Source organism: Manacus candei, unplaced genomic scaffold (assembly GCF_025592945.1).
Source record: "Manacus candei isolate 608988 ecotype Guabito, Panama unplaced genomic scaffold, ASM2559294v1 h1tg000018l, whole genome shotgun sequence".
Lineage (NCBI taxonomy): Eukaryota > Metazoa > Chordata > Aves > Passeriformes > Pipridae > Manacus > Manacus candei.
The window spans coordinates 5,530,404-5,557,099 of NW_026138066.1; the positions used below are offsets into that span (position 1 = coordinate 5,530,404).

Here is a 26,696-nt window from a genome sequence, read left to right on the forward strand (position 1 = left end):
AGCTCACCTCTGCTTAAGAGCAGCTGTTGGGTGGGATGAAAAGGGCTAAGAGAAAGAGGGCAGGTGGGAGGTGGTGGTAACGTTCATCTTTATTAGGTAACAGATGCTCAGGAGCCCTGGAACAGGATTTTCAGACAGGAGATATGTTCCCTGGGGAACCTCCCCACCACCAGTTGCATCTTGTATCACAAAGCATCCCTACTCTGAACCCCATGAGGATAAATAGACTTTCTTCACATAATCCATAAAACAATTTTCTCCCACCCACAAACAAAAAAGTTACAGTATATACACACACATGTAAAAAAAGTCGTAGGGACAGATGGGCAGCAAATTTATAAACAGTGTAGAAAAAACAGGGCAAAGATCCGTCACCCTGGAGGGGGCAGAAAAGAATGAGCCATGCTAGGACCCTCCGTGGATCATGCCATTTGCTACTGGGGTTTCAGCCCAGCAGTCTGCCAGTTCCCCAGCCAGTACTTCCTGCAGCCCAGCCCCCAGGGCTCAGACCACCGTTAGTGACCAAGTGGCACCTCAGCATCACTGCTTTCCCAAGGCCTTGCTTCCCATTTTACTAAAGCACAAAACTTCCCATGTGTTGCACGCAGACCCAGAGAAATGCAAAGTAACTCAGAGGTTGCCACAGGCAAGGAGTTTCTGTATTTCAGGGAAAAAAACATGACCAGGAAGACAGCGTGAGAGCCACTGAAGAGGACGAAAATCAGGAGGAGGCAATCCACCTCCCAGAATAGGATCACTGATAAGCCGGGGAACTTGGGAATGGGCAATCAAAATGTGTACAAACCCAAGAGCTCTTATGCATACCTAGGATACCTGCTCGAAGAGGAAGTTGCTGCCACCAGAGCATCCTCTACACTCAAAGACACTCTGGAGAGCAACCTCTTCCCCTCAAACAATGAGCTCCCCTCCAACCACCAACCCTGGGAAGCAAGGAACCCCCCTGCCTGCCAGCAGGACAAGAAGCTCAGGTTGCCAGCCATTGCAGCTGGGTGTCTACCAGCTATTCCCCACATAAAGTGGGGGAGGGAGGGAAACATCTTCTGGTCCCTGCACTTTTGTCTGCAGCTACAGATCACGATCACTGGGAACAGGCTTTGCTGGGAGACAGGTTTCTCCTGGCCCCAGTTTCCATCTTCGTGAAGCCAGGCAACTCCAGGACTAGCATTACCTCTGCTCAATTCCTGTAGCACATGAAATGCTCCTCACAGATGCCAAAAGACCCTGTGCAAAGTGAGACCACAAGCCCCTATCTTTTTCCTCTCATTTTGAAGGAGCTCAAGCTCTCACCCCTCTATGCAAAAGCTGGATACATGTAAAAAGCTTCTTACAAAACAGTACAAGTTCTGATTTTGCAGGAGTTAGGCAGTACAGGCCTGATTGGGACAGGATGGGTTTGGACTGGTGCATCTAAATGTTTCTAGCTGCTAACATGGAGAACAGGCTGACCATAACACAGGGAGAAACAGCAATGCCCGCTTGTCAAAGGCTGGGTTTCACATTTGTACATGTCAGAGGGCAACCGCTTTGCTCTTCTTTGGAGAGATGCAACAGGAAAGGCAGAGAGAAAGAGGGCAAACCGTTCTCTCCCTGTCCCAAATCCACCTCCCCCTCTTGGAAAGTCACAGGCAATTCAACACCTGCAAGTCAAACTGCTCAGAATAGCAATGGTAACAAAGCTGGGAGACTTGCACCCTGAACCAGTGCTTCCCAGATTCTGCAGGAGCTGTTGAGCAGTTGGAAAAGGTAAGGAGAAACACCTGAAGACAAATTCTGGGACTGGGAGTTGAGTAAAATAAAAAACTGTTTCTAAAAATTGTTTCTGCATCAACAAAAAGGCACCAGAGAAGCATTCACCCTTCATGCCAATGCAGGGCACGGCCCATCCACCTCTGCTGCCACCCAGCATCAGATGACCAGGGATGCCAAGGCTTTCTGCCAGGCTTTGCTTGTTGTAGGCTGCTACAAACCCACCCCCTGCCAAAAACTGGAGGCAGCTATCACAGGAGAAGATGCATGAAGCAGAGAGGAAGGGAAATCTGCTGCATTGTTCCCTATGTTTTTGTAAAGCCATGAACACTCCTATAAAAAAACCTGTATAAAAACTGTAGAGAAATTTGCTGGGCAGTACTGGCCCCAAGCGATACTCCCAGAGCACCTAGGTAAGTTGGGTATAGGGGGCTTCAGTTTCCTGACACACAACTCTAGGAAAGTTGGTGCCTTCCCCTCTCTTTTGGGAACATCCTCAAGCCCCAGCAGCCCTGTGGGACAAGGCTTGAGCAGATCCTCTGCCCTCCCCAAAGACTTCTTTCTGCAGAGGTGTTTGGGAAGAGAATAAAATACCCCTGAGGACAGACACAGGATGTGCCACTTCTCTATGCCTTGGGCTTGTGAGCTTCTCCCCAAAGCAGGAATGGGAAATCAGTGTCAGGACAGAGCTTCCCAACAGCCCCAGGCAAGGTGACAAAAACCACAACTAGACAGATTCCTGCTGCAGTGCCTGAGAACAAGCAAGGAAGCTAATAAAGCTAAACCTGGGGCAAGTTTAGAAAAAAAATAAAACAAAACCAAAACCCTCCCTCCCCCTCCCACCCCATCACAATCCCACCAGCACAGCCCTAACCTAGCACTTTTTTTAAGCTCCAGAAGGGAAGTCCAGGCTGATGGTCAACCAAGCTGTCTTTGTACAAGGCGGCCCCAAGACAGCATTAGGAGGCAGCAATGGCCGTGCCCCCGCTCAGCTTGACAATCATCTGCTGGCAGTCATTGCAGGAGCGCTTGTCCCCCACTTTCTCCAGGGTGCGGGCGGCCTCAGCCAGCAGGACGGCTCGCTGGCCCGGGGAGGAGAGGAAGGAGAGGGGAAGATGGCGGCAGGCCAACAGGATGGCTGTGGCTCTCTCCCTTTGGCCCGGCAATGTGTCCAGTTCACCTGTGTGCAAACAGGAGAGAGAAAGTTCACAACAGAGCTACCACCCGCATGACAAAACCCCACCATGCAGGCCCTCAACTGGTACCAGTGAGCACAGGCATCTCTAGCTGGCAACCCATGGCTGAGCCAAGAGTGAGGGCCACTCTGAGGACCCTCAGGGAGCTCCTTTAGGCTAGCAGAATAGAATAGTCTGAGCTGGAGTCAGGTAGGGGCTGTCAGTCATGTCTTCTACAGATAGTTCCTTTCACTTCACTTCCTAGGGCTCACCCCAGCGTTGGTACACACATTTGCCCATTCCCCTTACACCCTCACAAGGGATTTAATAACCAGCACCATATCTTTTGGCTCTTCCCTTTAGGATTCCCAGCTTCTGCCTTTGCACTGCCTGCCCCAAACCCCAGACTGCCAAGTTTTGTGTATGCATAGCTGCATGAAGGCAAATGTTTTCCAGTCTGTTCACTGACACCTCCAGCCCAGGGCCGGCAGCTCACGTTAGTCGGCTTGTAGAGAGCATGGCAGAAGCATCGCCCTGAGCCACAGGCTGATGGGAGCTCGTTATCCTGACACAGAAGACACTGCAGCTTGCACCTATGCCCCCACACCTTGCCCAAGTGCTGCCCCCTCCCCACCCCACAGGCAGTGGGTCGGTGCCCAGGTCCCAGGGCTGACCTTGCTTGCTGCTCTGGGGCGTGCGTCGCCTCAGGCTGTGCTCCAGCAGCTGGTGGGTGCGGGTAGGGCTGGCACCTGCCATCAGGCGCACGGTGGCCTCGTGGAGAAAGACCTGGAAGGGAAGGTAGGATGGAGGATGAGAGGTGGGGACAATGCTGTGGTTGAACACGTGTCATTCCTCAGCCACTGCATTTTGAGAGCAGAGCACTGACACCTTGACAACAACAGAGACCCACTTCCACACTCCTCCCTCATGTTTCCACCTGTCTCTGGGGAATTTGCAGGTCAAGGAAACCATGAGGAGGGGAGGAACAAAAAAAAAAAAAAGATCTGACACCTAACTGTGAGCAGCCTGGAAAGGGGGAGGATCAAGAATAGGGAACAGGATGGAAAAATGGAAGAGCAAACCCTGGCACTATGGTCCCAGGGAGGGGTCTCACCCCAGGTTGCTAGTGCAGCACTTTGATAACAGCAGCAAACTTTGAAATCCAGAGTTTGGACAAAACCAGGACAATTCATGTGTTAAAGTATTAGACTATACATCCTCTACTGAGGCTTAATACTAGATAAACTGAACAGAAGAGGAAAAACCCCCAGAGAAGCAGCTGGGACTCTGCAGATGCAGAAGGCATCTGACCCTCCAGCTACTCAGCAGAGCCAACACAGTCAAGGAAGTCTCCTTCCACACTCCCCCAAGGGACAGAGCCAGTCTGAAGCTGCCTTAAGGGACAGGATGCCATGGTATTTGTTTGGCAATACACATGTGCTGATGGTTTTCTATGTAGAACCTAAAGCAGACACTTCCCCACACGCACTGAACACCCATGGGAACCTCCCTCATCACCTCATCAAGAGAAAGTATGGAGGCTGCTGGTGGCAGAGTATCCCACCCCAAGTGTCCAAACCCCTCAAGCCCACATATACCTATATGTTTCCATGGTTTCCCTTCAACCCTTGGGACAGGCTATAGCTAAGCCAGAGTGGGCAAGAGAGGCGTCACCTTGCGGTAGGCGGGTCTGAAGCTGTGGGCCAGCTTGCGCAGGCTGCCGAGGTCGCGCTGGAAGCCCGTCAGCTCGGGGGCTGAGGCGTGGTAGGTCTCACCCAGCGCCTGGCTGGCATTCGCCTGCTTCTGCCACAGGCTGGTACGGAGAGAGAGCAGCAAGTCACAGGCCAGCAGCTGGATCATCTGCAAGAGCCAGGGTGCCCAGGCACATACACTTAGTAACACATACCATTAGGCGAGGAACAAACTACATGGCTGCTGATACAGTCCATGGGAAGGCAGCCACAGCATCTCCTGCCCACCTGGGGGGCTCCCCAGCCCTCCCCACCACATCACCCCACCACAATGCACCACAGGGAGCAGGACTCAGCCGTTTGTTCAAGCAGCATGTCTCGATCGAGAGGTCAAGACAGTATGTGCCAAGGGGATATTGTGCCAATGTTATACGCCCTTGCCAGCACCTTCTGCTGGGATCAATGCTAACGAGTCCAAACTGATCCCATGGGAACACAGACTTCTGCAAAGGCTTTCCCGCCCAAATGGCAATGCTAACTGTGGGAAACAGCAAAGACAGCCTTGCTGCCTGCAGAGAAAAGAGCTAGTCTTGGCACATGGCAGCTGCCCAAACCCCTTTTCCCCGTCTGCTGCTGCCCCCTAGCACCGCTCACAGCTCTGGGAGGGCTCTGCCCATGCTGCCGAACAGAGAGTGCCTCTGTACTGCACTGCAGAAACATTGCACAGTCACTGCCACAACATGCAATGCAACTACAATGCACTACAGCTGCCACCCAGGAGCAACGGAGGGGACCAGAAACACGTCCCATACACCATGGAGGGAAGTTCCAGCTTTAGGTAAACCTGGAAAGAAGAGAAACAAGCCCCACACAAACTCAAGTAGCAGAGCACAGTTGCACTTTTGTGACAGAGGGTTCAAACACTTGTAAGTGCTGCCTGAAACAGAGCAGACCCAGCTTACTGAGGTCCTGCTTTACAGATGTCAGGAACTTGACCTGGAGGACAGAGATGGATACTTTCTATCTATCCTGAGCCAAATTTAAACTGGTCAAAGCACCAGAAAGGGGTGACAGCTACTGGCATGAGAGGAGCAAGAGCTGAGACCATGCCCAGGGAGATGATGTTGTACTTGCAGCTCTGCTCCCCCATACAGCAGAAACAGAACAATTTCAATACCCTTTGTGAGGAAAGAGAAGAAATCTCCCCTCTACTCCCATGATACACAGGATGGATGGATGGATGGAGAACACAGATACAAAGGGGAAGTGGCACACCTGCAGCAAGACCAATCTTACAACCACAACAGTCCTTGTGTTATCCCAGGGCTTATAGATCTTACACTGTTGAGGACTGTGCTAGAGATGCTGCCGCTCATGTTGAGGCTGTTCCATAAGTGACTGCTGGCCCTCTCACAGTGACCCAGGGAGTTCTGCTGTCCATCTGCCTTCCCAGACAGTGAGGCCTGCATGGCTTTACATACATAGAAGGTGGCTTTCACTAGGGCATTCCTGAAAGAGAAAGAGCATGTTGCTTTCAAGCAGTACCATGTCATGCTGTCACAGCATCAGCTTTCACTCTCCCATCTTCAAGAGCAGAGATATCTCATTCCTTAGACAGAAAAGATGGCGATGGTTCCTCACCTACAAAGACTGTGCAGAGAAATGCAATAAAAGAGAGGAAGTTGGCAAAGATGCTGTAGTACAAAAGAACAGAGATGGTGACACCAGCCTTTCCATCAGCATGTCAGTTTTGTGGTTTGGTTTTGGAAGGTGGGAGGCTGTGCAATTAGAACAAATCCACAAGACATGCCTAAAGAAGCACTTCTGACACTTCCAGTCCACAGCTCTAATATCAGTCTGCAAGCCTTGACCTACACACGAACTGCTGAGCACATTGGCACTTGCAGAGCACAAGAGACGTGCAGCTCCAGAGTACAGGTAAGTGTAATCCTACAGAACAGCATGAGGAGAAGGAGTCATCCCTGTTTAGAAGGAGCAGTGGTTTGGAAAGCACACAAGGCCTACGCACTCTGACATCTCCAGGGATTTCGGCATGCGTTCCACTTCCGTAAAATGTGACCTCACAGCTGCATCATCCCCTCGGAGCCAACCGATTGCCATCGCCACCGCTGCTGACCACCATCGGCACACCACGTCGGGACCTGCAAAACAGAGTCACGAGCTGCAGCCTAGGAGAGGACACCTGGCTCCCTCCCTCTTGGAGAAGCAGGCAGGTGTCACGTGCCCTTGCCAGTGCCTTCCACTGGGATTGATGCTAAAGAGCCCAAACTAATCCCACAGGAATGCAGCCATCCATGTGAATGCTGAAATGTGCTGCAGGAACAAAAAGGAACTTGGCAGCAGGCAAACACCCTACATCTGACCACAAGCAGAGTTTGGGATGGCCTGTTTGTATCTTGTCAACAAGAACTTCGCTCGTCAGCTTGTCTAGAAACCAGTTGACTTCCTTCCTGACAATGATCTCCACTCACCACCCCAAATTAACAACAGCTCCACTCATATATACCAAGCTTTGGCACTAATCACCATCAAGACAGTAAATCAAGTTCCCTATATACTTTCCTACATTATTTAACATGCCTTCAAAAAGTTCCCAAAGCCTAACCAGGGCAAAAGGGTATATGCTCTGCTACTCTGACCTGCTGTTCAATTCCATGACAGTATTGATCCAAATATAGACTTCCCTTTATACTAAAAAATAATCCCTAAAAAAAAGAATTATCTAGTTTTCCTTCTATTTTTGCTCTACACATTTCAGGTACAGCATAATTAGTCTGTGTCTAAAGCTGCACCAGTATCCCGGTGAGCTGCCAGGTGTTGTCTGTACCAACACCAAGCATGACAAATGCTCCAGCAGCCTGCTACCAGCTCAGTCCAGATGAGCACACGTCTCAGAGGAATTCTACAGCCCTTGTTGTCCCATTAAATATAATGGGACCAAGGGACCAAACCAAGCACCTCCCAGTATATGCCCAGAGCTTGCCTACAGCAGAGGCTGCAGGTCTCTGGAGATTGAGGAATACACCTGACAGCCACTGTGAAAGTAAGGGCAACCTGGTTCAATAGGTAATTAAGTAGAAAAAAACCCTTCCTGTACCTCAACTGCAATGTTGCTATGTTTGTTTATATGCTCCACCCTTCCTCTCGCTTTGCATTGCCAGGAGTGAGCTCTCAGGTGAGGGCACAAGGTTCAGCTTGGAAATAAAATATTGCCCAACAATACAAATAACAGCAGTCCCACCTGGGCACTCAGCATTACAACACACAGCCAAATTTACAAGCCTTCTTAATCATACTCTTCTAGTCTGAGTGTACCACGCTGGTATGCAATCAAGCCTCACTCCACGGACTGCATTTCTCCTTGCCTGGGGTTTTTGAGGGATGGTAGGGAGAGGGAATTGATATCAGCAGTAGATTCTGCAGTGGGGAGAACTTCAGTTCTGCCAGACTTACCCAGGGCAGACTTGAGTACAGAATTGCTGGCAAAGGGTGGGGCTCCACTTCCCATGGAGTCCAAGAAAGAGTTGAGCAATTTCAGGTACTCCATGGCACCCGAGAACTCACTGAAACAAGAAGCAAGGCAGACCTTAGCTATGCTGTCAAACAAGAGATGCCAAGGCATTACTCATTGGTCACAAGGCATATTTAAACAATGCAGCCCCATTAAGCCCACAGAAAGTTCAAGCTCTACAAGTAACATAACACTGCTGGACTGAAGAGACCACCCCGTAAAGTGGAAGTGCATAGCACAGTGCTCTGCAAAGGGCAGCCTCACACCTCCTCTTGCAAGGAGACCAGCACAGAACTAGATTCAACCCCAAGAGTCTCACCTCAAATACAGAGTTATGCTACGAGTTGATTACAAGTTGATTTCAACCACTGCCTCCAAAAGAGGCCAAACTACACTTCTGTGATTGCATATTTGCATATAGGTATGACTGCAAATGACAACATGTTCATAGCAATGGTCAGAGAAAGTACCATATGCAGCAACAACCTAATTTCCTGGGACAGGCTAGAGATGAAGATCTTGAGCTCCCACCCCTAGAGGGGGACAAAAAGGCTTGCTGTATTACTAAAGCTAGTCATTCCCATGAGGAGACAGGACTCCCACAAGTATAGTGACAATCCACACCCCTTATACAAATCTGCTACCTTCTCTCATCAACAGCAGCACTGGATCACAAGCATTTGCACTGTGCAAGCAATTACACCGAACTGCGTTCTCTACTAGGAAACAGACATGAGATTGAAAAAAAACCCAAAGCTAAATGTACAACGTTTTCCCTACACAGGTGGGGAAACTGGGTTATCTTCCCATCTGATGTTTTTACCCACACTTTCCGGGGACAACAGGATCCTTACACAGCTTCCTATGTATTTCTGTAGCATTTGCCTGGCACCAGCATATCTGGAGAGCAGCTAGAAATAGTGCTGAATTACTAGCAAAGGGTGGGCTTCCACCTCCCATGGAGTCCAAGAAAAAGTTGGACATGGTTCAGTACAAAAAGCTGCTCTGTTTCCCACCTATTGTCCCCTTTCATTTGGTCACAGAGCTTAGAGGCAATGACAATTTCAGCCATCATCATCTTTCCTCCTCTTGCCATGCGTCTGTTTGATTCTTCACTGCTGGTAAATACAGCACTTCAGTCAGGAGAACACTCTCGGATAAGGTAGCAAGCTGGTGGGTTCACTCTCTGACATGACAGACTTTCATGTTCTAAAAGCCCTGGATGTACGTCCTGGTCTAAGAAGAGGTAGGTGCACACTAATTTTAGTGCTCCTGAACGTTAAACTTTGTCACAGCAGAGAAAAAGCCACTCATCGAGCTGAAGAATCAACCAGCACTATGCCAGCTAAGACCGAAAATCCCCACCACACCTTGGTTCCCCCTGCTTTCAGAGGTTTTGATAAAAAGAGGCAGAGTTGACTCTTGTAATAAGCTGCGGTGGCCAGACTTATGTTGTCATTCCAAGCCTTTAACAAGGACTAACCACCAGCGCTCAGTCATTGGTCACGAGCTCTGCCCCAGAGCCTGCTGCTGCAGCCAGCAGTCCCCAGTGTGCCACATATACTCACCACGACTCCTCCTCCTCTTGTCCCGCTGTTTCTTTCCTAGTCTGAGGCTTCACGAGGGAATCCACCGCTCGCTCTAGCAGGTTCTCACAGAACGCCTGATGGACTTGTGCAATAGGATCCGCTACAGAAGGATCAAACCAAACCATTTCACTAGCATACAGCCATAGACACCTCTCAATACAACCAAAAAGAAGAATCAAATGCAGGAGCAAGAGAAAAAGCAGTAGAGGGAAATTCTTGAGTAATTAATGCAGTGATTTCTAAAGACTAAGTGGATTAAAGGGATAAAAAGGCTCTGAAAACTTATAAAGTTGCAGCCTTTGGTCAAACATCACTCTGACACTTCAGCCACTCAGCAAAACAGTGAGGACACTGCTCTGTGGAGGATAAACCTTGGTCACTCCAAAGTCACCCCCCGGACATCTGGGGTCACATCCAGGTTGTGTTCCAGCATATAAAGAGGACAATGCAGTGCAGCATACATAGGGAAGCAAGTCAGCTCCTGTAGGCTGAGGAGAGATCTCTCAGCTCCACACCCTCTCTGGCCCATCAAAACTATAAGCAGGGCAGACATATAAAGGTGCTCTCTCAAATACAACACCCACTTTTGTCCCAGATAAAGAGTGGAGAGATTGCCAGGCTCAAAGCGCTGGGAAGGCCACACACTCAGGACAAGCAGCTCTCACCAGGGTTCCTTTGGGTGCAGTACAGGCTCTCCTTCGCAGCTGACTTCACCGTCCAGCTTCGCTCCACAAAAAATTTCTGTCCCAGGGGGTGGCACAGCCAACGCAACGAGTCAGGAATGGCACTACGCTCTGAGCTGCACAGGCTTTGAGCCTGGCTTAGAAAGTAGCTCTGGGGAAAGGAGAGGCTGATTGAGAACAGCATCCAGGGAAGAGTTGCACCACCAAGGACAAAGATCATATTATAATTACAGCTCATATCATAACTGCAAGTCATATTATAATTGTACTGATAGCAGATGTCCCGAGCTACAGCAATGCCAGTTTCCTGGCTTTCCTAGAGCTCTTCTTGGAGGTGTGATAGGAGAGGAGAAGACAACTCACCGCTAGGAAGCCAAGCTTGCCTCCACAGCGCGTTTTCAAGCCAACTGCAGCAGTCAGGTGGATTTCTGCCATTGTGCTGGGTGGGATCTTTTCTTCTGCACACTCAGCCAGATTCACAGCACACAAGGCCATGTGCAAGCCTGAGTAAGCTGAGCTGGAGGGAAGTTTACCTGCACCAGAAAGAGGAGGAAAAAGTGTTAACTTTTAATCAGTAGTACCAGCTACTAAATACTACCATAATTTGTAGGGCTACTATCCTAAAGAAAAAACAAGAACCTGTTGATATGAGAAGCTTGCAACATCGTATGTCAGCTTTGTATTCAGACAACAGAACAACCCTAACCAAGTCTTCCCTCCAAAGATATTAAAGACTGGCATCCACAGCCTCACTTCCACAAGAAAGCTCTGTATAGCTAAGCCAGTTAGGATAAAATGATCAGCAAACTTTATCTCACTGTATTCATCACTATCTTAAAACCCTTTGCAGTCCACACCTGTACCTACACAGATAATATTTAAGGACAAGTACACCATGCCCTGGTGTCATGGTGACAATTCACTAAGAATGATTATGCAGAAGGAAGTTTAGCTTGGATTTCTGATCTGCTAGAAGCTTACTGACATTACAAACTGCTTTGCCAAGGAAATGGCAAAAACAACCATTTGCAAGGAACATTCAAGCACTTCCTCAGTCCATGTGCACACACCCAGGATTTCAAAGCACATCAACACCAAATGGCAACCTAAACTGTACACAGCTTCAGAAATTTCAGTTCTTCCAGCAATTAACCCCAGCCCCTGCTTCCACCTCATGTTCCCAAGTGACAGTGATAAAACAAGCCTTTAACAGCAGCAAAAAGTGACTGGACTCAATCAACTGCTGCTTGGGAAAGACTCTCAGCCACCTCTGCAAACTCAGGAAAACATAATTTGAGACACTGCTGTTGCTTCAGCTGTTCTTACAGAGTTTTTTGATTGCATGAATCTGTCCTGTTTCAGCAAGTGGCTCCTGAAATTTGTCAGGCTAATTTCCAACAGCAGCCATCCCAGAAGAGAGGCTGTAGCGCTCTCCCTGTATCCCCCAGGATCAGCTCAGTCTCGTCATTCAGCAAAACAGCATATCTGCCACCTCTGCTCCTACCTGTTATGTGGAGCTGATGGAGCTTGTGATATGCTAGAGCCGCATCCCGAGCGCTGGTCTTGGCCTCGTCCTCGAAGCCTGCAGTGGCCTCCCTTGCCCGCCACTGATGAGAAGTCCTCTTCAGCAGCCACCGCACCAGCGCCAGCTTCTGCAGGCTGTAGCGGATCACGTTCCAGGACAGGCTACAGGCCAAGTCCAGGCGGGAAGCTGGCAGTGCTCGACCAAGTACTGACAGGCAAGTCTGCAGGTTTGATGCAGCTGCAGCAAAATCGCCCTGCAAATAACACAGCAAAAAGTTCAACAACAAAAATCACCATTACAGAGACACTTTGGGACCTCCTCAGCATTGGGAGCAAGACAAACTGACGTGCAAGCTAGGATAAGATCTTTAGCAGAGGGACGTCATCATAGAGCCAGAAAACATAATGGCAGTTTACACCATCTTGAAATCTGGCCCTGAACATATCCTTCCACACATGGTTCTGGTCCTGCACTGCCTGTGAGACACACTAGTACTAAGTGAAAGAAGGTTCTTGCCTTCTCAAACAACATGGAAGTTTTGGGGTCCCCATATCAAAAGCCAAATGTTGCCCCAACAATGGTGAGGACTTCCAAGAGGTTGGAGGACAGCACACAGACCAGCACAGCAGAGGCCAGACTCTGGACAAAACCCAAGATATTGCTGCCAAAAACCGATACAAGATGCAGTAGCTAGGAACAAGGACAGAAGTTCAGAGCCTCTTCCAATGCTGGCATCTATGCCTCACTAACTTAGGTTGAGTGAGGACAGCAATCTGCTCAGGACAACCTAGCAACAGCTTCTCTGAAATCAGACAGGATAGTCCACTCAAGGAATACCATGCTCTTGCAAGTGCCAAGCCACTGCCTCACTAGGCAACATTTACCCAAAATCCCATCTAAAAGATGCATTTGATGCAAAACAATGAGTCAACTTTACCCGTGCCAGATCCAGGTCCGCTTGCTTGCGATGCCTCCAGAAGGTGACCGACGACCTTGAGTGCAGCCGGGTCACTGGCTCTCCATGCACGAGTAGCTTTATGAACACACTCAGTACAATCACTCCATTCACAAGCCACAGGATTAGCGTGGGCATCATCCAGCCAAACCAACCAGCTGCATCTACAATGGACATCCAAAAGGAAAGTTAAAAGCTAATCTGGACACCAAAAGCTTGGCAACGTAATGAGCACAGACCAAGGAGGATGTCTTGCTATGCTTGCCACATGTTTAATCAGCTTTTGCAAAGACTGCATTTCAAATCAGGAAGCACCTGTATCAACAGCTCTTCATCCGAACTCCAAGCCACAACATTTCCAACTAAATGGTTATTTTTAGAAGACTGATGTATAAAAAACCAAATCAGCACTTAGTTTCCCCAGAGTATGTCTTCTGATTTTTCTGTAAGATACACCCACAGGTACTCAATACTTTAGTGTCATTTTTTGATCTTAATAAAATTTACAAAGCGACACTGAGGAAGCATATTTACCAGTCAGGAAAATGACCCCACACCTACAGCATCCCCTGCCCTCCCCTATGAATTTTATGGAATAAGTGTATCAAACAAACCAGTTGCAAGAGCCCATAGCAACAGCGTAATAACACTTCATTATTAAGTTACAAAATCAGTTACCTTAAAAACAAATACAAAGGGAACATGCCTCAAAGACTGGTGAGGACAGGAGGATGCTCCTTACCCTGAACTACTTTAAAGGGTCTATCCTGAAAGCCCAGACTGCTGGGCTACAAATGGGTGCTACCTCAACCTCACCACACTGAGCCATGGCTGGTTTTATGCAAGAAGAACGCTGGATACGGATGGGAACTGGAACCAGATCCAAGTTGGCTCTCCTCCCACACCCAGCCCAGCAGTTACTACTTTCCCCACCCACTAAGCAAAGGTCATACAACTCCCTGAACACACAAACCCATCCACTGAACCACAGCAACCATCCACCTTGTGACCTGCAGCGGTCACAGCTGGAGGTGACCTTTAGGGAGACCACATAAGGCTGGACACTTTCTGTGGTCCAAACTATTCTAGTTCGTTACCTGACTCAATAGTCAGCACATTTCTGCCAGAGCTGTGGCGCACCAAACTGTCAGACTCCGGGGTTCCTCGGATGTCCAGGAGGGATGTCAGCGGATTGAAGGAAAGGCAAAGGAATGTGAGAGCACAGAGGAGTATTCGAGAGCGATCCACCATACCAAGCGCCACAGGAGGAGAGTCGGGCTCATCTTTAACCTTCAAATGAATAGGAATGGAGAAAAAAGAGGAGAAAACAAACTGCTTACCATTCTGTACCACAAGAAGCATTTATGTCAAGGGCGAGGTAGGGAAGAAGGAGAAGCAGAACACGTTTTAAAATTTGCTTTTGAGCTCAAGATCAGCAAGAACTCCAGTAAAGCTTTTCATAGCTTAGTAATATAAGGCTAAAATATTTGAATGCCTTCAACTTCCTCCTGCTACCAGTCATTTCAGTTATTAACTGGATCCTTGGTTTAGGCTAAGATTAACCTTTGCTGCCCTTACTTTTTTGTGGATCCCCCAGAAGACCCACTTCCTCTGTGATATCCACAAAACAAACTTGTAAGCCAAAGACAGCTAACAGCTTTCTGTTACTGTGATTACTTATGGTCTCATTAACCACAGCTGATGTCATCATCTATTTCCAAGTTCTCCTGCTTTACGCACTGGACATTCATATCCTGGAAAGTCATGGGCAACTTGAGTCATGAAAAAGCACTGTAAGTCCACAAAGACTGTACAGGGGCTGAAGGATAAGTACAGTTCTTCTTGTAGCTAAGGTAAGGTTCAGGTAATACAGCTCAGGAAGCAGTTGCAATCATTTAAGAAAAGATAAAACACACATGCACCTTCCTCATCCTTACAAAGGATCTCTGAGCCCTACAGATCTGCTTGCCAGATGTCTGCTGGTTCCACTCTTGAGAATAAGGAGATTTTAAATTCTGGCCCTTATGTATCCCTGAAGCAGATGCCTTAAATTTGACAACTGAAGTCATAAATACCTTTGCATAATCAAGAAGAGGGCTTCCTGGCTCTGAATCAATGGAATAGGGAGAGAAGCCAGCCTGGGATCCCGAATCAGAGGCTGGAGGAGACATCAGCAGCAAATTCTGGTTGAAGTCATCTGTCTTCAGATCTACATCGGTGTCAACCAGACTGCTTAGGTCAATGCCCTTCAAGAGCTCTGCAAAAATCAGAGTGCATTATGTATGTGCTTTTCCATCCTGAATTCTGTCAGTATCTCTCAGATTTGCTCTGTCACCTGGAGTAACACTGGCCACTATCAATGCAACCTCTGTCAAGGATAAGAGACTGCAAGATACATTCTACATTCATGCTGACTGCCTCCCCCCTCCTGCACAGCCTCCACAACTTACTGTTCTTTTGGTTAGCCAGCTTCAGAACCATGTTCTCCTGTCGCAGCTTATGGTTGGCCTGCTGTAGGTATTTAATGTAGTCAATGGCTTTTCTCAGGACTCCAGACTTGTGCATCTGCAAGGAATTAAGACATATAAAAAGCAGTTTATATAAAGAGAATCAAAGGGTCACTCCTGCTTGTAAGGATACCACAACCCTTTGTATCGTGTGGTGATAGAAAAGGGAGTAAAGGACCTCTCAGCAGCTGCAAAGGAACTAATAGCAGGGCATGCTCTGTGGGCAAGGTATCAAACATACACAAGGACTGAGGTTTCTCAAAGATCTTATAAAATAGTACAATGGAAACAGATTAACATCCAAATTATAAGAGTTCACATCTATGTTTCAGCCAGAAATAGTCCTTTGAAAGTACCATAGTTTGTAAATGACGTGGCTGTCTTCTGGGATAGAACAAGCTGCTGTCTGTTGACCATTGTTCACTGCCTAATTCTGAGAATATTTCCCTCCTTGCCTCACTGCCTTGGCCATCCCCATGAAAACACTTGCTTCCAGAAGCAGTGGACAAGTTTATCTTGTAAACACAAGCTGAAAGTACTATGAAGTCACTGCACATGACCCATGTTTTTAAAAATATTAAGCTTCCAATTCCACCCAGCAATAGGAGGTGACTTCACTAGTGCACTTATTTGTAGAGAGATCACAGAAGTATCAGGAATACCACTGCCCGCTATGCCAGCATGAGGTAAAGCAAATAGGACAACCCTGAGCACGTGGCATAAGAAAGCTTCCAGTAATTGAGCAAGTAGGAGTTTTTACTGCTTAATATCTAAAGGAAATAAATCGGAAAGCTCTGTAAACCCTCATCCCTACTGGGATGAGGAAACTTACATTAAGCAAGATCTGGTCTGGCAGAGTTACCAAAACATCCATTTGGATATTCTACCTATTTTAAGTTAGACCTAACATAAGAACAAATGCATAAGGTATAGCTTATTTTCAAGAAACAGTACCACTAGCACAGTACAATTAGTATTTTACAGGTGACCTTTCCTGAATACAATTATCAAGCTTTCCATCACACAAGTGTTTCTCATCAGTGTTATCCCAATACAAGTGTGCACACTACTTACAGCTGCATGTACCCAAATACTTCATTTGGTAGAGCAATGAGCACCTTCGAAGATAAAGTATTTATTATACCAGATTTGCTCTTATCCCCCATCTTTACCTTGGCATCTGTGCCCATGACAAGGTCCTTCAGCTCAATGATTTTGTCATTTATGGATGACCGGTAACGCTTTTCAATGATGTTGTGAGTTGTTCTCCTCTCTCCTTCTTTAGGTGGTTCAGGTTGCTTGACACCCCCGGGAACTTGTTTGATAGGCACCTTTTCTTGTCCCACCATCACCGGCATTGTGGTCAAAATGGTCCCATTGCTCCCAACGAGGGTCTACAAAGACCACGTGTAACAAGTGTCAAGAGCAATCAGCCAATTTAGATAAGGTTTATGATGGCAAAAGAAAAAGGAGTAAACAAAAGACAAATCAGGAAACGTTTCTACAGCTCAGAAAAGATGTGAGATGCCAATTTCCTTCTGTCTTTCTTAGGCGGCACGAGCACTGGCACAGCATCACAGGAAAAATCTGTCACTCTGGCTCCCACACTAGTCACTGTGGAATAAGAATATCTTTTATTCTCCAGGAATATCAGTACTTCTGCCAATACTGTGCTCTGTTCATCCACTTAAATAGAGAAATGGACCGAAACTCCTCTTTGTTTCTACAATCCTTACAATCCAAGTGTCCAAATCCACCTTTTCTGTGGACAAATTAAGTCAGTAAAACAGCAACAGGCTACACTACTTCCAAACTAGTAATGACAATGTTAGAAAGGATTCTATTATGGAAAAACAACCTTGGCTTGACCAATGCAGTTGGATTTGAATTTGATTAAATGAAGAAAAAAAAATCCATAAGCTATAAAAATGCCTTAAGATGAGGAACTAAGACAATGAGTGATATATAGCAGCACGAAAAGCTCAGACTTGGACACCCATCTACAGACTATCTACACCAAACTAAAGCAGTGTGTACTCAGAGATGAAGTATGATGAATCCCACCAGAACAGTTGCACAGACAGGATTCTAGGACAGTTGGAGTAAAAGAAAGTTTAGACTACTTAATCCAGCAAAGTAAGATTGAGAAAGATACATGTATTCTCTGAAGTACACCAAGGATCAAGGAAGTGGCTATGGAGAAGAAGAGTTTTTTCTGTCAAAAGACAAACATAATAATAACTAGCCATGAGCAACTTCAGGAACAATTTCGACTCTGAAATAGTCTTCTAATTGGGATATCAGAAAAATAATTTCGTTTCAAGTAGGAACTTGACAAATAAGTGAATTAAAGTCTTAAACCTCTCCTTGGCTTATTTCCACCAAATTTCAATGTGTTCAAACATGTCTCAGGTAGACAGAACCACGTAAGCCTCACCTTTGTGTGAAAACATCATCTAAAAGCAAGCAGGTTAATTGAAGGTTTTAGCCTGGCTGCTAACAAGTATGTAAGAAGCCTACCATGCTATTGCAAAAGAAATCAAAATCTAAGCCCAAGTTTATCTCTTCCAGTAAATATTTGTAGAGAGAGATCTGTTCAAAATGTACAAGATTGTAACAAATGTTTCTTTGGGGGCATAAGTTTCTCAAAGTGGAGGCCATGAGGCACAGAGGCCATGAAGCACAGTTGCCATCTCCAATGATTATAACGAATCCTCACCACAAACGCCCTCTGAAAAGTAGCTTAATTAGTTGTCACATTCAATATACTACTAGTAGACACTACTGAGAGGCAAAAGAAAGTTCCACAGGTATCTCTGAGCAAGTTAGCTTTCAGTTTCAAGTTAAAAACCAGACAGAGCTTTTAGGTCATATTTTTCTCCTTGTAATACCAGAAAAAGGTAAACAGAAATGTGCCCTTGGTCTTTGCTTACTGGCCATGGGAGGCTGCCAAGCAGTATAATCTGTGTGTTTAGCCTTGGCAGAAACAGGGTATTACTTGCTCTGGATGTGTCTAGAACAGCCCTCAAAACCCCTTCTGTCTGCACTACTGCAGAATGCTAAAGCTCAAATCTCTTACTTAACAAGAAAGGACATCGGTGAGGAGAAGGAGGGAAGAACATCCATATAGTACCTGCAGAGCTGTGGTCTGAATGGGAGCAGTGAGTGCTGTCAGTGCTGGGTTCTGTACTGCAGCCATAACAGGATTACCATCTGCTTTCAGGGTCGTCAGGACAAGGGAATCCGTTTTTATGATCTGAGGTTGGACCAGAACCTAGGTTGAAAAGGGTTACAGGTGAAGGGGTGAGCATGCATTTCCCTGCTGATCTCAGCAGCCAGAGGTAAAGCACTAGCAGAGTTGCAGTCACTTTACAACTCAGTGAATGGCAAAAGAGCAGGGTGAGTATTTCTTTCCTTGCAGCCTGCACCACCTAAATGCTTTTGGTCACCCCTAATGCAAACTCTGACCATGAGACAGTCTGGACAGCACTGGAGGGAGAGGAGCAGAGGAACCACCAGGACATCGGTTTGCAAATCAGTCACCAGAAGTAAACAAGTATGTAAAAACACAAAAGAGCTGACGGAAAAGTTGCCTTCCCCTCTCCAATTACACCTATAATTAGCTCCCTATATTAACTGGCTGAGTACTCAGAGTCTAACACAGCTAGGGCAGTCTGCTTTGGGAAATACTCATAGTAGCTTCCCCCCTAGAGTTTCACCAAAAGGATCTGTACCATAAACATCAAGCAGATCAAAATCAACTGTAAGTTATTTTGCCATAACACAGCTTGCTCTTATTTCTTCCAAATACCTTGCTAACTCTCAGAAAACAGGACAGATGGCAGAGTACAACTGAATCAGAGCAACTTTGTCATACCAAGTCCCCTAGACAAACATTTTTAATACAAAGATGCACTAAGTCAAAAAAATCTTGTGTATGTTTTAATACAAAATCACATGACTGTAGCAGTAAAAAGATAAAAAAAGTGACAGAAGAATTGGAAGAACACATTCCAGTATTGAGCAGTCCTTATAAGTGTGGTAGAGGTGATGGACTTGCAAAGAAGTAGGCAAAAGTCAAAGAAAGCTTGTTCAAGTAAGGTTTCCAATCCGGTTTGGCAGTACCAAGTTCCAAAAATTACTTTAGACCACATGTAGTTAAGCCAGTGTTTTAGTGAAAACAGTTTCTGAACACTGCTCACTACCCGAAGTCACATCACAGCTTGCAGCAGGGACTCTCACGCATGACCTGCATGAAGTAAAATGCTTCTGGGACACAGGCTGGCTAGAAATACCTCTCACATTTAAAAAATATTGCACAAAGGCAAACCTAGACAGGATTGCCAGCACTACAAGTTTCACCTCCTCTCCCCCTGGCAAGCTAGGAAACCAGACCTGCAAAAGCACTTTCTTCTTCTGCTGTATCCCTGTACCATTCCACACTTATACTCACCGGAACTTGCTGGACCTGTGGAGCAGCAACCGTCTGGACCGTGGCCGGTGCTAATGTCTGGATGGTGCCGTTGGCAGCCTGTGTCAGCACTCGCTGGGCCTGCACGGTCTGCACTTGCTGCTGGATGGTAACTGGCTGAACCTGGGAGGATGTCACCAGGCTCTGGACTTGAGGCTGGAGAACTGAAAAACAGAAGAGGTGTCAGAAACAGCCCAGAGATAGGTCTCCCTTTCGGAGCCTGCAAATGCTTCTAGCATCACTCCTTCCCAGAGCTTCTTAGTAGGCAGCATTCATCAAACTCATTCCACATGTTGAGAAGCTCCTTTGTTGCCTCCTGCAAGAGGACACTGCACCTAGAAGAGCAGCTTTCCAGGAGGTACAGAGGATCAGCTAAGAGAAAATAAAGCCAAAGCTCTTTGGTCTGACAGCACAGTGGCATTATGCTGTACATCCAACCTACGCTTTCCCACTCCCTGATCTTGGTGGACCAAAGGATCCTATTTGTCACGTAAAGAATCAACACTTACTAAAGAGGATCAAGTCAACTGGCATTCACAAATGAAGATCCAGTCATCAGTAAATATCCCTACAGGTGTCTCTGCTCAATGCAAGTACTGCACTCAAGAGTTTGCTAGATAAAATGTGCCTTCAATCCAGATTGCCATGTGGGACAGACTGGATCTGCCCAGTGCACCCATCAGTGGGAGGACAGGGTTGCCAACAACTATGTTTTAAGACATAATTTTCTCAAGCCTCCCAAGAGAGACAGGGGAGAGGCCATAACAGAGGAGAACAGCAAGATAACTATGGCAAGAGGCCACACAAAAACACTTCAGATCTCATTTATGACAATTTTCCATGCTCCCCAACTCCAAAGCCACACAGGCAGAAGGGACACCTCACAGGCAGCATCACAAGAAAAAGATCGTCAGGCTTGTCGTGGCTGAGGACCTGTTTGGAGTTTGAACACTAATGCATTTATTGCAAGTGCACCAGGCACACCCATAGCCTGAGCATCCCAAAATCCTGAGTGCACCAGGCACACCTGTAGCCTGAGCACCACAAGCGCTACCTTGGAAACTTGTGGCCGCGTTCTGGTAGATGACTGGCTGTTGGATAATCCTGGTCTGGGGAGCAGAGCTGAACGTTGGTGTAATCATGACGGCCTGCTGCTGGAGCTGAGGCTGGAGCGAGGGCCGGGGCTGAAGGAGAGGGGCTGAGCGTGAAGGCGCTGGAGGTGTCGTCTGTGCTGCTTTGACTGGCAGGCTCTGGAGTTGGGGGGACGCAGGAGGCTGAGGAAAGGTTTGGAGCTGCGCCTGGCTGTATGACCGCTGCAACTGCGGCTCCAGGGTCCCACTGCTACTGCCACTGCTGCTGCTGCCGCCCTGGAAGGTGCTGCACAAGGGATCCGAAAACAGATCTGGAAAGTCTCCTGCTTGGTTACTGACAAACTGCAGCATCTCTGTGAAACAGAAGAAAATTTGTTCAAGATTATTTTATTGCCCACATACTTTGACACTTGCCATTGTATCAGGACTGGAATGATGGGCTGTGTGCATAGAAAGGAGCTCTGGGTCCTTCAAAACTTTCAGAGAACACATCGCACTAACCTAACACATCCAGAGAGAGACCAGGAGGTGGCCAGTAGCATACCACTGCTGCTGCTGTTCAGGGGGGAGAAGTAGGACTCTCCTACACCACTTTCCCAGACAACAAGATGCAAGCACAGACTAGAACTTAAAACCATCTTCAACATATAAATAAAATACTGCTCTTACTCCTTCAGTCTAAATCTTACAGAAGGAAGAAACTAAGCACCTGAACAATTCCACCACTAACCACTCTCCCACACAACTTTTAAGGAGCTTTCATCCCTCCTGCCCCACTAAGAATCTGCAAAATGAAGAAACAGGATAAGAATTCATTGCAAGGATACAAGAAACAGGGGAAAAAACACTAAAGGAAACAACACTTTATAAAACTGTAGCAGAAATGCATGTATGTGTTTAAAATACCAGAATAACTTTTTCCTCTTGGTTTTCTGCCTGCACTCACTGCACAGCAGCTTCTCTCCATCCCACCTTCTCCGGGATTTTATCAGCCCACATCAAAAGGCTCCTACTTCAATGCTATAGCTCTTACCCACAGAGGAGAAAATTTCACAACCAAGAGCTCATTGTTCATAAGCAGAGCTTCCTCTTCCACACTAATCCAATTATGCACCTTAAGCTACCTGAATGCTTTCCCTGATCTGTGTGCAGGCAGCGGCAGGAGGAGCCAGACATCCTACTCCACCCCAGCATCTGCCCCTGCTGCATTGGTTTTTCCACAGTTTTCTAAAAGTCCTATTTATTTTTTTCTGGAAGTAGGAAAAAAAGGAGGGAACCCACAAACCTAAGAGAGAGTTTATAAGAAAATAATAAATAAGAGTTTAGGAAGCAGAAAACAGATCTCTGATTTATAGGAAAAAATGTGGTAAAGTGCTCCTTACACCAGGACCTTTCTCATCCACAAACCCAAAGGACATTGCTGCTGTGGTTTATGAAGCGGATTTGAAGCAGTAAACTTTTCACAAGAAGTTCCTATGGAGGCTGTCCCAGCAATAAGATGGTTATTAATTTGCCTCTCCAAAATGCCACCCACACATTATCCAATTAATTTGTCTGACACTCCTTCAGCTGAAACAGAGCAAAGGGATGGATCCTCCTCCAAGCTTCTTGCTCCCTCAACACAGGTTTCAACATATTTCTATGACACTATTACTCTTTCCTTCCAATCGCAAGCCCTCCACACCCTGACAAACATTTAAGCACTCACCATGACACTTCTCGTAAGAACTCAGGTCTGTGGGATGGAGGAGCCCGAGAGGCAAAGCATCCTCCTGACCTATTCATAACCTGACACTGAAGTGGGGACGCACAGTTCCCCCAGCATGAGGCAGCAGCCACCCTCAGGGACCAGCTGGACCAAGCCCTTGTCTCTACTTTTCACTATATCAACAAAAGATTTATTTTTTTTTATGCATTCCCTCAGCTGGCTTTAATAAAACATTACCAGAGCAAGGAGGGCTGTTTCAAGATTAACACTTGTGCATAACATTTAGATGGATATGAAATAGCTCTTCACCCTCCAACCGACTGCAGCTAAGACTATCCCAAATAAACCTCAACATGATAAAAAACTACTTCTCAAACTCTTGATTTGATGGTACTGCTATTTCACTATCAGACAGCACTACTGCAAGTGGGGGATAAACATAAATCGGATGAGATTTTAGTAAATTCCAGCATAAGAACCAAATTTCAACCATTGAGTTTTAAAGAATGTTGTGTTCAGTGCAGTAGATTTAATATCTTATTAAAAAAACTACTCCTGCTCTCACAAGCTAAACTACATCTTTATTACAGAGTTAACTTGGGCTAAATGCAAAAAGTCCAAAGATTAATTTTAAAGAATTAAGACTATGAGGGAATCAAAGCCACCTCTTTTAAAGGGCCCAAGAACTTTCCTAGTAACAACACACAAAAAATATAATGCAGAAGAAACAGCCAACATCCAAAATCTAAACCTTTGCCTTTTAAAACGCCTTTAGTGTCTACACTCACTGTGAGAAACCTCGGCTGCTTCTGAAGGACCAGCCATCAGTGATAAACACAGTGTCACCAGAGCACCGGCACCCTTTGTGCTGGAGAGGTCTTGGCCCCTAAAGCAGAGTGACATGTTACTGCAGAAACTATCCTGGCCCAGCCCAAGGCTAAAAAATGTCAACAAGGTATTACAAAACCAAGCCCACCAAGGGCTTCTGTTGCTTTCATTAATCCAGGGACTGAATACCTGGCAGAAAGGCAAGGGCTGGGCTTCAGCTGCCTCTTCCGGGCAGTGGCTCAGCTCTTCAGCACACAGGCTGCTCTTCCTCACACTCCTGGAGACGCTGTGCTTTGAGAAATGAAAAGTGGCGGAGATTCCAACCTCAACAGAAATAACCCCTCTGCCCTGAACCCTGACATGCTTCACACCCAAGACCAACTCAAACCTCGTGCTCCGGTGTTACCCAGCAGTGTCCTGCCAACAAGAAGGCACCCATGGGTGGTGGAGGAGTTTGTGCTGGGGTAGGAGGCAGAGCCTTCAGGCTCAGCACTGGGACCCTCTGACCACCCTTGCTATGACCCCCGTGTGTGGGACAGATCCCACAGCAGTCGGCGCATCTACCACAGAAAATCAAAATCCACACAAGACGCAGTGAGGGGGTCCCTCAGCCTGAATGGGAGAGGTACACCAACAAGACAACTTAAAAACCAAATGAAAATCTTTGCAAAATTTCAAACCCTGAGACAAATCCATGTTGGAGTACAAAAAAAAAAGCAGGATTGTCATATACCTTCCCCCCACCTTCCCCCAGGAAAATCCACCCCTGGAGCTGGGGAGGAAAGTGAAGCTCGTTTTCCTAAGTTACTCATCGCTCTGAATCACACCTCCCCGGGCACACCTCAGTTCAGAGCCATCTCTGGGTTCATCAATTCGCCTCTGTTTCTGTATGCAACCTGAGAACTCATTACATGGTGCTTAAACAACGGCAAACACTACCTTGGATGAGCACCATCAAACTTTATGACCAATAACTAAGCCCCTTGCACTTTCATAAGGTATATTCTTCTTTTATATATGACAAAGAAAAATGGAGTATAAATTTTGCCCCAAGCTACACTGCAAATCGATGTCAATTAGAAATCTAGAAGCACTGGTATTATTTTATCTCCCAGTGGCTAAACAAGGATGCTTTGGACACTCCAGCCCCCAAAGCTGAGCTCAGTTTGGGATTACAGCCCAGCAGAGCAGTGAACTGAGCCAGGACCCTGTCTCTAGCCTATAGCAGAGACCGCACAGAGAAATGACATTTTAAATAGCTTTTCAGGAGCTGCTTGGTGTCACCAAAAATACATATAAAATAGCGTCACACGCAGGCGCTTTGTTTTGCTGCACTTCGGCAGAAAACAGCGATTTTCTCACGGGTCTGAGCTGTGCCAGCGACGCGGTGAAGTTTTAAGATGACAGTGAAAAAAGGGAAATTTAAGCAGTTAGAGCTGTTTCGGTGCCGGAGGGCTTGGAGGCTCGGCCTCCCACAGCCACTAGTCGCGACACAGCTCCGGCCATCGTTTAGCACCTACTTTGAGAGAGCGAGGAAACACGAGTGGAACGTGGACTGCGCCGTTTGCCCCGCGGGTCTGCGGCAGGAGCAGAGGGACATGCCAAGTACTTTCTGCCGACCCCTTCCCGGGCCGGCCACGGGTGGGAAGACCCCCACGTCCACACTGGCTCCTTGCGGCTACCACATCTTTCTCGCCTGCCTCAGGCGTGGCTCAGCTCCACGGGAGTTTCCCAGAAGCGCTCCCCAGGCAAGGCCGGCCGTGGGCTGCCCGCGCCACGCGGGGACACACGCAGGGACACACGCGTGGCCGCTCGATAGGCGAGCGCTGCCCGGCGGGACGCGCCCCGCACCCCCGCCTGCCCCACCCAGGACGGGGGATTCCCGCTCGCATGGGAAGCCCGTCCCGCGTGGGAAGCGCACCCCACGCCAAGCCAGGGCGGCCACCCTGTGCTCCCACTCCGTGCTCGGGAGGGGGGGGACACCCCCCGCAGCATGATCCAAGAACCACCCCACCCACGCGTCCTGCCCCCTCGGGCGGCACCAGCAGCCCCGGGCCCGCGGGGAGACACAAGCGCTCCCCCCACCACGCATGGGGAGCCCACGGGCGCAGCCCCCACCACCCCCGCCCGTTCCCACGGCGCCCACCGTCGATGTCGCCCAGGGTGAGCTCGTCGCCCAGCTCGGTCAGGGTCTCCATGCTCTCGGCGGCCAGCTCGCCGCCCTCCATGGCGCAGGGCCCGCCGCCGCCGCCCCGGGCGCTCAGGCGGACGCTGCTGCTGCTGCTGTCGCTACCGGCGGGCGCCGCCGACCCCGCGCCATCTTGGGCAGCCCCGGCGGCCCCGCCCCCGCGGCCCCGGCGCGCGCGCCCCCCGCGGTTTGTTGTCAATGAGACCAGGTCGCCCCCGGCCAATCGGCGGCCGCGGCGGCGCGTGGTGTGATGGCGCGTCAGCGATCAGCAGCTGCGATTAGCATGGGCGGGCCCGCCCCCTCATTAGAATATTCATGAGGTGGGCGGTGTCGGGCCACGCACGGCGGACACGCGTGGGAGCGACGCCATCACCCGCTCCTCCTCCTCTGCCCACGGGGAACACCGCTGGGGCAGGGCCCGCACCCCGGGCTGCCCGCCAGGCTCAAGGCGCGAAGGCCAGGTGGGAGGCGCCGCTGGGGAAAGGATGGGGTTTGTCCTTCCCTGCGCAGCTCCCGCGGACCCTCACCTCCTGGGGGGCCCAGCCTCGACGCCCTCTGGCGCGCACCCGCTCCCCCCAGGAATGGGAGCAAAAGCCACGCTTCTTTTACTTAAAAAAAAAAATAAAATAAAATAAAATAAAGTCAATTTTATTTAAAAAAAAATCAAACTCGCGCCCACTGCCACCCCCCCACTGGAGAGACTTGGCTCTGCTGTTAAAAATTCAGGACGTTTCCCCTTTCCCAAAGGCTGCGATGCTTCCAGCCCGGCACAGAGCACCCGCTTCTTGGGGATGGTCCCTCTGCAAGAGCCTCCTCTGGTGCGAGGTCATCAACGATGGTGGGAAACAGCAGGGGGGTTGTGCCGGGGCCCGGGGCCAGCCCCTCACCTCTGCTCCCCAGCTGGCTCGCTCCCTGCTTCGGCCCTGCCATGCCCACATGCCCTTATCTGGCAGTCCCTCTGCCAAAGAGGCTTTGGAGTCTAACTT

General features: G+C 48.2%; 1 protein-coding gene across 1 annotated transcript; it reads right to left on the reverse strand.

The window, feature by feature from the left end:
- Positions 1–71: 71 nt before the first annotated feature.
- SREBF2 (sterol regulatory element binding transcription factor 2) lies at positions 72–25,863 on the reverse strand. Its single transcript, XM_051784842.1, has 19 exons — positions 25,669–25,863; positions 20,950–21,339; positions 19,878–20,059; positions 18,558–18,698; positions 16,597–16,818; positions 15,368–15,482; positions 14,993–15,174; positions 14,015–14,207; positions 12,900–13,081; positions 11,942–12,215; positions 10,801–10,970; positions 10,420–10,588; positions 9,734–9,854; positions 8,108–8,217; positions 6,663–6,795; positions 5,974–6,142; positions 4,617–4,802; positions 3,617–3,728; positions 72–2,947 (listed from the first exon to the last, which is right to left on the reverse strand). Exons 1-19 carry the CDS (start codon positions 25,748–25,750, stop codon positions 2,727–2,729), a joined length of 3,354 nt encoding a protein of 1,117 aa, XP_051640802.1. The 5' UTR covers positions 25,751–25,863; the 3' UTR covers positions 72–2,726.
- Positions 25,864–26,696: the final 833 nt, after the last annotated feature.

Coding starts and splice junctions, on each gene's coding strand:
- SREBF2 (XM_051784842.1), bottom strand. CDS start 25,750: ATGGAGGGCGGCGAGCTGGCCGCCGAGAGCATGGAGACCCTGACCGAG. Junction 6,143..6,662: donor AAATCCCTGGAGATGTCAGA/GTGCGTAGGCCT, acceptor TTTCTCTTTCAG/GAATGCCCTAGTGAAAGCCA. Junction 2,948..3,616: donor GCCCCAGAGCAGCAAGCAAG/GTCAGCCCTGGG, acceptor GTTTGCACACAG/GTGAACTGGACACATTGCCG.